The 13,878-nt window shown below is 40.2% G+C and overlaps 1 protein-coding gene and 1 pseudogene across 2 annotated transcripts in view; both read right to left on the minus strand.

Annotated features, from left to right (window-relative positions):
- NCAPD3 (non-SMC condensin II complex subunit D3) overlaps positions 1-13,878 on the minus strand; it is a 127,030-nt gene that overhangs the window by 81,996 nt on the left and 31,156 nt on the right. For both annotated transcript variants that reach the window (XM_069080117.1, XM_069080116.1), the window contains exons 4-8: positions 11,976-12,160; positions 6,008-6,175; positions 5,828-5,889; positions 5,561-5,648; positions 2,244-2,377 (exon numbers count right to left, since the gene is read on the minus strand). In XM_069080117.1, the coding sequence (XP_068936218.1) occupies positions 2,244-2,377; positions 5,561-5,648; positions 5,828-5,889; positions 6,008-6,175; positions 11,976-12,160 (637 nt within the window). The remainder of the gene's footprint in view (positions 1-2,243; positions 2,378-5,560; positions 5,649-5,827; positions 5,890-6,007; positions 6,176-11,975; positions 12,161-13,878) is intronic.
- LOC138155013 (apoptosis-inducing factor 3 pseudogene) lies at positions 9,205-11,265 on the minus strand (annotated as a pseudogene).

The raw sequence follows: 13,878 nt of genomic DNA on the forward strand, positions 1-13,878 counted from the left end.
TCAAAGGGCTTGGAATATGATATTCCGGAGGGCAAAGGAGCTGGGATTAAAACCAAGAGTCACCTACCCAGCAAAACTGAGTATCATGTTTCAGGGGAAAATATGGTCATTCAGTGGAATAGAGGACTTTCAAGCATTCTTGCTGAAAAAACCAGAGTTGAATAGAAAATATGACATTCAGATATAAGAAGAGAAGCATGAGAAGGTAAACAGGGAAAAGAAACCATAAGGAACTTATCAAAGTTGAAGTATTAACATTCCTACATGGAAAAACAATAACTGTAATTTATGAAACTTTTCTCCGTAGTTGAAGGGAATAGAAATATATATGTGTCTATATATGAGGGTATATGGGCATATGAATACATATATGAATGTGTGTATATATGTTTACATGTATACATAGAGGGCACAGGACCAATTTAACAGGAAGGGATGATACTCAAAAGGTGAAATTAAGAGACGAGAGAGGAATATAATGAGAGGAGATGGGGAGAGACAGAATGGGGTAAACTATCCCATATAGAAGAGGCAAGGGAAAATGGTTACAATGGAGGGGAAGAATAGGAAGGCAAAAGGGAATGGGTCAACCTTATTCCCATTGAATTTGGCTTGAGGAGGGAATGAAATACACACTAAATAGGGTATCTTACCCTCCAGGAGAATAGGGGGGGAAGGGGATAAGAGAGGGGATGATGGAGGAGAGGGCAGGCTGGAGGGGAGGGAAGTTGGAAGCACCCACTTTTGAAAAGGGTTGGGATCAAAGTAGAGAACAGAACAAGTGGGAGGTGGGATAGGAGGGAGGGAAGTTGGAAGCACCCACTTTTGAAAAGGTTTGGGATCAAAGTAGAGAACAGAACAAGTGGGAGGTGGGATAGGAGGGAGGGAAATATAGTCAGTCTTTTACAATATATCTACTATATTATTGTTTTGCATTAGCTACACATGTACAACCTATACTGAACTGCTTATCTTCCCAGTAAGGGTGGGTGACAAGGGAGGAAGGGAATGAATCTGGAATTCAAAGTTTTAAAATCAAATATTCAAATATATATACTATTATCAATACTATTTTACATATAATTGGGAAATAAGATATACAGGCACTGGGGCATAGAGATCCCCTGGAAAAGTCAAAAGAGGTATGGAAGAAAATATGGGAGAGAGCAGATTGGAGGAGGGGATATTCTGTGGGACTGCTATTTTGGGGTGGTGGGTAGGAGAAAAATGGGGAGAAAATTTGTAACTCAAAATCTGGCGGAAATGAACGATGTAAATCAGAAGTTAATACATCATTAAAAAAAAAAAAAGAAAATGGCTAAATAAAATCAAGCTGAAAGGGTTGATCTGCCCCATCACCTGGAATTGCATTCCTACACTAAACTGTCCCAATTAAATGGTCAGAGAAAGGACACGAACCTTGTAAACTGGGCTCTCTCTGAAATATTTCATTTTAATCTCCCTAGACACAACCAGAACAGAAAATTTAACCTTGTGGATGTTATACACCTTTGTCCCACCAATACTACTGCTAGGAAAATATTCTAAAAGAGCGAAAGGTCGCACATATACACAAATATTGATATCAGCACTTTTTGTAGTAGTAAAGACCTAGAAGTAGGCACCCAGTCATTGAAGAATAGTTGAAGAAATTATAGTACATAAAAATGACAAAATATTAATGTACTGTAAGAAATTAGAAATATGAAGAATTCAGACAAATCTGTAAGAAAAATGTAGAGTGAAATAAGCTAATCAGGAAAATAATTTACAAAATAACCATAATAGTATAATGGAAATAACTAATGAAATGCTTCAGAACTTTGATCAATAAAGTGACATTAATGAATCTATAGGGCATATTACAAAGGATGCCTTCCCCATTCAGCAGAGAGAGAGTGGATTCAAAGTATAGAATGGGGCAGACACACTGTCAAACATGGTCAGTTTATTTTTTTCTTTAACTCCTTATGAAAAACTATAAAATATGAATATAAAAGAATATTCTTATGTAGTAAGAAATAATAAATGAGTGCTTCAGAACACTAAAGCAAGATTCCTATGGGAAGGAGGAAGGAGAGGTACAGTAAGTCATTGGAAAGTTAGAACAATGTAAAAAGAACATCAATGCAGCATTAAAAAAAAAAAAATCAAAATGTAGTTGATAATAGTAATCAGTCATAGAGCCCAAAGAACTAAGAGAGCAGTACGGAGAGAAAAGTTCCAAAGTGTTTGTGCTTTACCTGATAAACTGGATTGCATGATTTCTAGTACTGAGAGTTTGTGAGGTGATATTAAGGGGTACACGGTGGGATCCTTCTCCTGCTTCAAACATGAGTATCACATTTAGCAATCGATGGAAGAGGCAAGTGATGACCTAAAAAAGATGATAAGCAGTGTTCAAAAATCAAATACATTAACAAAGTTGCCTATTGTACTATATCCAAAAGCAGTAGAAAATAAGTTGGGTTTTTTTCCCCCAATTAATATAAGAAACATTATTTCTTTGATCATCTTCAGGAGCTAGACAAGGGTGAAAATGTGACTAGTAAAGTGTAAAAGAATTGCTTATAGCTAATAAGTAATGGTATTTTTCTGGTCTTTCTTCCCACCCACATATGCAGCACAGAATCTGACAGAAACAAGAAAGAATAAAGACAAACATTTATAAATGGCACAGAATTGAGAGGCAATGTAGCATGATAGATTGAACACAGAATTTGGGAGTAAAGAAACATGGGATTAAATCCCATCTCATACACTATGTGACCATGGGCAATTCACTTAACCATTCAGAGTAGTTGTTTCCTCATCTGAGAAATGAGGATAATAACTGCCCTGTTTACCCCACAGATTTATTATTAAAAAAAAGTGCTTTGCAAATACAAAATCAATATATGTTAGTTATTGTTATTAGAATGTTGTCAGTACCCTTAGGTACAAAATGCAAAAGACTAAATGTTGGACCTAAAAAGATACATTTTCATATCCATGATTTTAAAGGATGTCTGAAAGGAAAACGGGATTAAAGGTTCAGTATTGTAAATAATTAGTAAATCAAGTATTTATTAAATGCCAACTTGGGTTCACGCACTGTGCTAGGCACTGAGAATACCAATACAAAGACTTAAACAATCCCTTCTCATAAAGGCCTTACATTCTAATAGGAGATATGACAAGTATATATAAAAATATACATAGCACAGCACTAATATAAATACAAATACATACAAAATAGTTAAATATAATGTAATTTGGGAGGGAAGGCACTTGTAGCTGGGGAAATTAGGAAAGTTTTACAAAGAAGCCTTGAAATGAATTTAAAAAGAGAAAGATTCTGAGGGAGAGGTAAAGGGGAACTTTAAAGTCATATGACATGGCAAGTACAAAGGTATAGGGACAGAAGATGGCATGAGAAACAAAGAATGTGGATGGATCACAGAGTATGGAAGGGAGAATAGTGTCCAATGAAACTGGAAAGATGGTCTGGGGTAAGGGTTTTTTCAGGCTTCCAATGCTAAAAAGAAGAGTTTATATTTGATCGTAAAGGCAATAAAAAGCCACTGGAGTTGGTCGAGTAGGAGAGTAACATGGTCAAATCTGTCCTTAAGGAGAATTATTTTGGTAGTAGTGTGTAGGATGAACTGAAGTGGGGAGAGATTTGAAGAGGAGAAACCAATTAAGAACTTGTGGCAATAATCTAGGGGAGAGGTGATGAGGTTCTGAACTAAGATAGTAGCCGTATGACTGCAGAAAAGGGGTCAGATATAAGAAATGGTATAAAAGTAGCAATGGCAAGATTTGTCAATAATTGGGTATGTGGGATGAAGGAGTGTGAGGAATTTAGAATAATGCTGAAATTATGAGTCCGGAAGACTGGAAGGATAGTGATGCCTTCAAAATAAATTGATAAATATGACAGAGGGGAGGGTTTTGGAGGAAAGATGAACTCAGATTAGGACATGTTGAGTTTAAGATGTTTTTAAGACATCCAGTTTGAAATGTCCAATAGGTAAATGAAGATGGAGACTGGAAGCTCAAAGGAAAGACTGGGGCTAGGAGTTATCTGTATAGAGATGAGAGTCAAACCCAGAAGCTAATGAGGTCATCAAGATAGAAAGTATAGAAGAAGAAAAGAGGGCCCAGAGCAGAGTCTTGGGGAATGCTCATGTTAAGGGCACATGAGATGGTTGATGAATCAGTCAAAGAGATTGAGAAAGTAGTCAAGCCAGTAGCACATGAATCAGGAGAGTATTGTCAGGAAAAGCCAAAAGAGGATGGTAAATAGCACCAAATGCAGAACATACTTTAGGTATATTGATACTGGATGCCACCCAGAACATTTTAAAGCATATGTTATATAAGCATCTTGTTTTCTTATAATGTGTCAATAGTCAGGGCAGCACTAATGTTTATAACAATATTTTCTTGGCAAAAATAAGGCAGGACTCAATCATACCAGATGTTTCCCAAAAGGCATTATTTGGGAAGCAACCTAAATAATTGGCATTTGTACATACCAGGTTTATTAACAGCTCCAAAGAAAGGAAAATAAGATAGCATGATGATTATTTCTGTTACTGATCAACAGTAAGCATACAAGTAGAACTATTAAATTGTCATGGAAACCTTGGAAACTGTGTGACTACCTATTCTTTCCTTTGTAACATGTCAACAAATATTTTTATAAAAGCATGTCTTTGTTGTCTGGGAGCTCATCTTCTCCTCCTGTGTAACTCCCATTTGAAATAGAGGTCTGTGGGGGTGGCCAGGTAGCACAGCGAGTAAGAGCACTGGCTCCAGTGTTGAGAAGACCTGGAGATCAAATCCTGGGCTCAGACACTTAGCACCCACCCAGAAACACCTGGCCGTGTAACCTTGAGGTTACTTAACCCCAATTGCTTAGGGGTGGCCAGGTGGCTCAGCGAGTAAGAGCACCAGCTCCAGTGTCAGGATGACCTGGATCAAATCTGGGCTCAGATACTCAGCACCACACCCAGAAATAACTGGCCGTGTAACCTTGAGCAAGTTACTTAACCCTGACTGCTTTAAAAAAAAAAAAAGAAATAGAGGTCTGTGTCTGAAACTGAACAATAAGTTACTGCAGCTACCAAATTATATACCATCAAACTGGTACTAAAAGATCATGAAGAACCTTTCAAAATGGTAATATACAAATTACATGTTATGTTAAAAGATCTCTAAATTAAATAAACGCTTTTAAAAATTCAATTCAACAAATATTTATTAAGCACCTACTATGTACCATGAAGTATAATGGACACAGAAGATACAAAGACAAAAACAACCCCAGTTTCTGCCCCCAAGGAGTTGATTTTCTATGAAGGGAAAACAATATGTACAAAGAAAATTAAACACAAAGTAGGTACCAAGTAATTTCTAAGGAGAAAGCTTAAGTTTAATATGAAGGTCAGTTAGCAACAGAATAGAGATTACAGAGAACACAATGAAAGCAGATGGTAGAGTAGGATAAGAGAATGGTGTGAGGAGCTTCTTTATTTAAGTGAAAGTTAATAAATTAGATCCTGATTTCCTTTACCTTATCCCCTTCCCCATGAATGGAGGAACACAGCAAATGCAGTCCATGATAGGCCAGTTCTGGTATGTATTTTGCTTTGCCAATGTTTCTAGACCAAAAAAAGGTAGCATTATCAAGTAGATATGATTATATAATTAACATAAAAACCCACATCCTACTTCCACAAACCATGTTTAAACTAAGTAATAGTATATGCCAATCAGGACAAAGCAGACAAAAAAATTATCATGTAGTACCATTTTAAAGTGAAGATGTTTAAAAGCTCACCTGGCTTCTAAAATCTGAAATCCATGAAGAACTGGTTCAAAACTGGTTAATTCAACTAAGATCTAAAAAATAGACATCAAGAAAAGACTTAAGGTCTGACTATTTACCTTGGCCAACTTGTTAAAAAGCCAGATTAATGAAGGATGATATATCCTTATGCCTGCTGGTCTCTTTAGTTACCTGTATACAATTCTGTACACACTGTGGCTTTTCTTTCAGGGGGAACTTGGGCAAAAGTCTTAAAAAATTCTTCAGAAGAAAGAATATGGCATTCCGAATTTGACAAATGTCACGTACAGAAAAACTTATATCATCCTCATCATCCTCTTCTTCTAAGATTTCATCCATCTAGAATAAGAAATAGAAGGGGCATCACTTTTTACCTAAGGTCACCTACTTTATCCCAATGGACTAACAAGAAAAATCCAGTAAAGAAAGGGCAATAGTTGAGACACTTCATTATTAAGAATTCCTATGTTTTTAGGGATTTTTAAAATAATTTTTATTTTTTTTGTTAACTGTATTTGACAAACTCTATTTGTTATAGTCACCTCCATATGCAAAGAGAAAGAAGAGAGTATGTGAAATCACGAATCTATTATACCCTGATTTTTTAATGTTACTTTTATAGGTGACCGCCTGTTGGCATCTCCCTCTATGCCTCCTTATACATTCTCTTTTTTTCTGGTTGGTGGTTTTATTTTGTTTTCTAATGCTTCAATGATCCTCCTGCACTTTTGCATGGCATTCTGGGGACCTCTCTGGTCCTGACCCATAGTATCTGGGATCCTGCTATTAGTTTTTACTTTCACTGGGGTCTATGCTCAGAGTACTGGCAAGTTTTAGTTCTATTTATAACTTCCAGACAGTACCACTTTCTTCAAAACCCTCAGGACAGTTCAGATCATTGTGTTGCAAACTTTCAGAACCATTATAGATTGATTCTAGATTCCCAACCTGAGCTTTGCCAGTGACCATCCTCACGTGTGAGATCATAGGGCCTGATGGTGTTCAAGGGCTCTGGGCCTTCCTTGTTAGAACATTCATGTCTTTCTGCTCCTTTTACACAGTTCTATATGTTCCAGGAATACTGAGAATATTTCTGATATACTCTGGAAGAATTACGAGCATTGTGCTGGCCACAGCTTTTATGACTAGACCCTCTTCTTAACCCCTAATGACCTGGGCTGAATAAAGATACTTACTGGTATAACTCTATGGATTTCCTGATCATTATTCAGTCTGGAGCTCTTGTTTTACCCTAGCTTGTAGTACCTATGATAGGGCTGAGTTACTCTGTTCCTGTTCAATCTGTCTTAACAAGAAGTTAGTTATTTGGCAGTCTGATGCCATTTAAGGTCTACACTAATTCAATCAGTCAATCAACAAGCATTTATTAAGTACCTGCTATTTGCTAGGCACTATGCTAGGTGTTGGGGATACAAATACAAAGAATAAAAAACACATTCTACCTGTTTTCACCACCAACCACAAAGGTACCTGATAACTGGTCTATCTGAGAGTAGTCTTACTGGCATTCCACCCTCCCCCATACTCTCTTAGTATCAGTGTGATGGGACCATCAGTGAGCCAAGTACTAAGGCTGTGAAATCTACTTATATTTTAATAAAAACCTATTTACCTAGTCTGATTTAACTGATGCCATTTCTTTCAAATATTCACTGTCATGTGATAATCTGTATGGCTAATTACATGATTCCTACTTTATACTTCTAAAGAGAAATTCTTTTTTTTTATCCTAATTTATTAACAATGAATTCCAGGGAAATTAAATACCAAAAGTTAACAATGAATAAAAGTAGCATAACAAGTCTTTACTTACTAATTCACTTTGATGAAAAGGAAGGAAGTGGTGGAGGCTTACCCAAGTCAATCAACAGAAAACCTAGGGACCCAGTATCAGAAGTACATGGAGAAGAAGCAGAGACTAACTGAATTTCTGAACTTCAGTTTCAAAATAAACCAACTGTCTACTGAACATTTCAAACTAGATGTCCCATATAGTTAACATATTCAAACGTATTCAAAATGGAATTCATTATCTTTCCCCCAAAACCTACCTATCTTCCAAATTTCTCTATGATTCCACTATTCTTCCAGTCTTCCAGGTTCATAATCTCAGCATTATTCTTCAATCCTCACTCTTCTTCATTCCACATACCTAATTTTGCCATTTCTACCTAAAAAATCTCTCACATTTGACCCCTTCTCTCCACTCATATCAGCTTGGTTCCAGCCCTTATCACCTCTTGACTAACTTACTACAATGCTCTCCTAACTGGTCTCCCTATCTCATCTTTCCCCATTCCAATCCAACCTACACACTGCTGCTAAAGTGTTCTTCCTTAAGCATGGATCTGACTATGTCACTGCATTATTCACATTCCACTATTCACTATAGCTACTATGGCTACCTATATTCCCTCTGTGATCAAATATAAACTCCTCATTTTGGCTTTTCAAAGCCTCCACAACCTGGTCCCAATCTATCTCTGCTGCCTCATTACTCATTATTCCCCTTCCTACACCTTACAGTATGGCTAACCCAGTCTTCTCTCTGAACCCTATATACTACACTCCAGCTCCTGTCTATGTGCCTTTGCACTGGAGAACCCCTACCACCAGAATGCATTTCTTTTTCATCTATACCTCAAAGAATCCTTCATTTCCTCCATGATTCAGACCCAACACTACCTTCTACATGAAGCCTTTTCTGATCCTTCCACCTGCTTCCCAAACTACTTTCTATTAAAGTACCTTCTGTATAGTCTTTTTTTTTTTCCCAACACAAAAATTAGATTTGTTTATTGCCTATTACTGCTTGGTCTGTGCAAGGAGGAGAAGGAGGAGGAAAAGAAGTGTGCCGGTCCTGCTCTGGCTGGCAAACTCAGCTGTCAGTCCCTGGAGGAGGGGAAGAGTCTCCTGCTGACCCTGAGAGGAAGGATCATCTGTCAGGTGAAGATCCAGAAGGGCCTCAAAGATGGGCTAGTTCAGAGTGAGGCCCTCTGGCCACTCCATCCTGAAGATGGCCAGGTAGGTCCCAGGGGTGGGGACCAGCAGGAGGCAGGCATGGCCACTGGAGGAGATGGCCCAAGGGAAGGGGACGCTCAGAGACCCAGGTGCTGGCAGAGCCAAATCAGCTGGGTCCCCAGGGTCCTGCACAGCCCGCACCACAGTCAGATCGTCCCCAAGCTCCTAAAGGAACCACACACCCCAGCGGCAATCGGCTTTGCAGCAGGGGATAGACAGGCTAGGTTCAGCTCAGAGGGAGGAGAGACTAGGAGAATGGTGGGTTTGGCAAGAGTCTGAGTGAGTGGCCGCCCAGTCCTGGCCAGATGTACGGGCCAGCTGGGTCTTCAGTAGCTTTTGCCCATCAGCCATGACATGTTGCCCATCTCCAAGTCTCACTTTCGGTTTGTTCTCCCCGAGACCAGGACTTCAGTCACTCTGGAGACAGCTGGGTCATGGTTCATGCTGGCTACAGCAATCACTTCATCGTTCTTGGTGTAGAAGGCCACAAACCCCAGCTCGTCCAAGTCCCCCTACATGACGACATCATCAAAGCCTTCCTTGTGCCCTGTGTAGCAGATACTTTTACCAAACATGGCAGTCCAGAGGCAGGGCATGGTGCTGATCTCGGCTTCCTGGGCCAGCATGTTCTGAGCTGCCACACGCCTGTGGATGTGGGCTATCTACCAGTGTGGAATGTTCACTATCTTGTTGCTCCTCAAGGCCAGCAGGAACATGGCAGCATCACCAGCTGCGAAGATGCCAGGGATGTTTATCTGCATCATCTTGTTAACGGGAATGAAGCCACGGGCATCTATGTTGATTCCGCTCTGTTTAAGGAAGCCTATGGCTGGCACTGCACCAATGCCCACCACACAGACATCAGCCCGGACCACCTTGCCACTCTTCAGGACCATCTCCTTCAGCTTCCCTCCATGGGCCTGAAGCTCTGAGACTTCTGTCTGCATGTAAAACTTGATCCCATTGGTCTCAAACATCTTCATGAGGGCTCAGCCAACCTTCTCCTCAGGAAACTTCCAGAATGGTGTCTCTTCTAACTCCACAACTGACACAAAGTGTCCCTTGTCAGTCAGGTATGCAGCTACCTCCATTCCAAAGAAGGCAGCCCCAACAACAACTGCATTCCTCTCAAAGGCCAGCTTCCCTATCCTATTGGCATCTTCTGGGGTCCGAATAATGAAGACATTCTCTACTTCTTTTCCTGTGCAGTTGAGTGTCTTGAGGGTGTTTCCTGGGGCCAAGAGCAACTTATTGTACTCCATCTTAAAGCCATCCTTGAATATGGCTTTCTTATTCTTCACATCCACTGTGACAACCTGGGTCTCAGTAAGGACTTCAATGTCTTATGTCAGAAAGAACTCCTTGGGCCTGAGGGCAATGCTCTGTCTGGGAGTCGAAGGACTTGCTGAGCGAGGGTCTGTCAGAAGGAAGGTATCTGTCCATCCTGCACATCACGATTTGGTCGGAGAAGCCCTCCTGTCTCAGGGTCTCTGTACACACCAAGCCAGCTGCCCCTGCTCCCACAATCAAGATGTTGGTACTCCCCACATGGTAGCTGCTGAGGGAGATGCATTTGGCCATGACTTTTGCTCTCCTCTGTGTCTGCAGGACCTGTTTGCTGGCTCAAATGTAACCTTCTCCTTCTCAATCTTCACCTGGAATTTGGGAAGGCTATCTAGGCCTGGGAAGTCTTCAACGTTTCCAGTGGCAATACTGAAACAGGTACCATGCCAGGGGAATTGGACCCTGCCCCTGGAGAGAACTCCTTTCACCAGGAGGGCTCTATAGTGTGGACACTTGTGACCCAAGGCATGGAACTCCCCATTCTCCTTCACCAAGAGGGCCTTGCCCCAGCCCAACTCTACCTTCCACATCTGGCCATTCTCCAGGTCCTTGACATGGCACACAGCGGCCTCTACTCAGTCGTGAGGGCTGGGGTAGGGGCGCAGGGTGGATGGACATTCTTCTGGATGGTAGTGTCGGGCCCAGCCAATGGCTTTGTAGGCCAGAGGGCTGGCTTGGCTGTTGGGAGAGGCATCTTCTTTGGCTCACTCCTTCTCTGGAAGTACTTCAATTCTGAGCTCTACTAGCTTGGGTTTGGAGAAGCAGCCTCCCATGGCAATGGAGATGTCGAGTGAGACCCTGAGGACGCCAGGCTAGAGGCTAGGCCATGGTGGGGGCACTCAGAGGTGACCTGGCCCCTCACTGGGGACCCAGCACATCCCATGTGGGTCCCCCGATGGCTCCATCATCACTACCAGGAGGGGGCTTTGTTGCTTGCCAGCCAGAAGGAGGGCACCCCCAAGGCTGGACCGGGCCAAGCCTGGCAGAGCTGGGCTGAGCTGAGCTGCCCTCTGGGTTCTCTGTTCTGCTGTGCTGTGCTCCTCCTCCCATGTAGTCTTTATATACTTATATCTGTGCAGGTCATTTCCCAAAGAGAATGCAAGAATACTTGAGAGTAAGGATCCATAGTATTTGCATCCCTGCACCTAACCACAGTACTTGACAAAGCCTTAATAAAAACTTGTTGACTGTTAGTCTGGTGACACAATGATGAGGACAGATGGTTAGAAGGAAGAGGACAGCATTAGGGTTCCTCTAACCCATCTAAACATCCCCATATGACATTAATCCTAACCCTAGTGGCTATGTCAATAAAAACCATCTTTTATGTCATCTCTGATACATAAATCAGTAGCTTCTAAATAAAAATAACTGCAAAAAACATGTACTATGTTTTGTTCAGTTGACTTTTTTGATTTTTAAAAAATTTACTATTTTTACTAATGAATTTGACAAGCATTTTTTTAAGCCTTTACTTGAGAAACTGTGCTAGACAATGAGAATGGACATAAAAACAAATATAGTCACTACATTCTCTTGGGCAGGGGATTGAGGGAGTGGGGAACTGGGGGTAGGGGAAGATGGGGTGTACACAGCTAAGTACAAACAAGATAAGTGTAGCCTTATTAGCTAAACTGAAATTTTAAGATTTTACATAATGATTATAAAATTGATTACAGAGCTCTAAGCTAAAAAACCAAACAAACTCAAAATCCTGCAATTACTAACATCTTTTAAATTTTCTTCTTCTTACCTCAAAGTCTTCTTTTCTGGGTGGTTTTCCTCTCTTTCTATTGCCTCTTGAATCAGCTTGAGAACTCTTAGGGTGTTCTTTTTTTCTTTTCCTACTCAAGTTAGATTCTTGAGGCCAGCTCTTTTTCAGAATCTGAAGACATTTGTCAAACATCACTGGATGGAACACTTGATTAGCTATGCTACCTGTTCATAAAGAGTAAAGCAGGTTAGGATTTGATTAATCTTGAATATGTCCAATTACATTACAAATGAGTTAAAAAGAAAACCACATAAAATAAATTTTCAATTAGTTTTAAATAACCAAGAAAACCATACATAGTAGAGAGAGTTGGTCTCAGAGTCAAGACCTGATTTCAAGCTATGCCTATGATCCATACTACTTGTGTGAATCTGAGCAAGGCACTCAAACTCTCAGTGAGTATACTATCAACTCTCTAAAACTATAACTCACAGTGAAAATGCTGACTTACAGTGATAATGGAAGTATCCTCATCTGGAATACATTCATTACTTATCAATGATCCCAGGTTCATTTCCTGTCCCTATCCTTTGAATAAATTTGAATAAATAGAGAAAGAAATCAGAGACCAAGGAAGAAAGCATTCACATTTGGTTTGCAGTTCACATATAACATGCAAATTTTCCTTGCACAGAATGCTGCCATAAATATCAACAATAAAAAAGAATAAGACTAGAGCTAAACATGTTTCTCTTCCATCCCCAGAGTCTATACTCAAGAGCTAGATTGTGACCTCTGACCTCTGAAGGACCCTGGTACTTTTTTCTAAGGTCATGAAACTCTTTTCTCCACAGTTACCAATGATCTCTTAATAGACAAATCCAATGGCCTTTTTTCATTTCTCATTTTCTTTGACCTCTCTGTAGCCTTTGCAACACCCTCTGACATATGCTCCCTTCTCTCCTCTGGCACTGCCACCACTCTCATACAGGCCCTCATCACCAAACACCTGGATTATATTGTAACAGCCTGCTTGAGGGTCTCCCTGCCTCAAGTCTATCTTCACTCCAGTCCATCCTTCATTAAACCACCAAAGTGATTTTCTTAGCATAGTGTTAACCATGTTACCTTCTACTGAATAAGCTCCAGTAGCTCCCTATTACCTCTAGAACCAAATGTAAAATTCATTGTTTTGAATTCAAAGCCCTCCATAATCTAGCCCCCTCCGATTTTTCCAGTTTTCTTACACCTTACTCCCAGCTAAATACTCTTCAATCCAATGACGCTGTTTCGTGGATGTTCCATGAACAAGACACTCCAAGCCTACTGGCCTCCTTTAAGTCAGGGAATCTCATCTTCTACAGAAAGCCTTTCTCATGCCCTCTTAATTCTAGCACCTCCTTTCTCTTATTTCCTATTTGTCCTATATTTTGCTTATTTGTACATATTTATTTGCTTGGTATTTCTCCCATTAGATTGCAAGCTCTTCTAAGGCAAGAACTGTCTTCTACCTTTTTGAATCTCCAGTACTTAGCACAGTGTCTGACACATAGTAGATGATTAACAAATGTTTATTGACTGTCAGTCAATAAAATGACTATTTTCTCAATCCCCTCATGACTTCTACCCCAACACTCCACTGAAACCACTCTAAAGTCATAAGTTACATTCTTATCTACAAACCTAAGAACTATTTTTTTCTAGTTCTTATCTCTGAATCTGCTAAGTCATTTGGAATTTTTGACTATGCCCTCCTACAGATTACTCTCTCTTCTTCCTTGAATTCAGAACTTTGTTGTTGTTTTAGTCATTTCATGTCTGACTCTTCCTGACCCCTTTTCTGGTTTTCTTGGCAAAGATACTGGAACAGTTTGTCATTCCCTTCTCCAGTTCATTTTACAGATGAAGAAACTGAGGCAAACAGGGTTAAGTGACTTGTCCA

The sequence above is a fragment of the Petaurus breviceps genome, unplaced genomic scaffold, assembly GCF_028583685.1.
Source record: "Petaurus breviceps papuanus isolate PSGF00001 unplaced genomic scaffold, PetGlider_PUasm1.0 91133, whole genome shotgun sequence".
In the NCBI taxonomy this organism is placed as follows: Eukaryota; Metazoa; Chordata; class Mammalia; order Diprotodontia; family Petauridae; genus Petaurus; species Petaurus breviceps.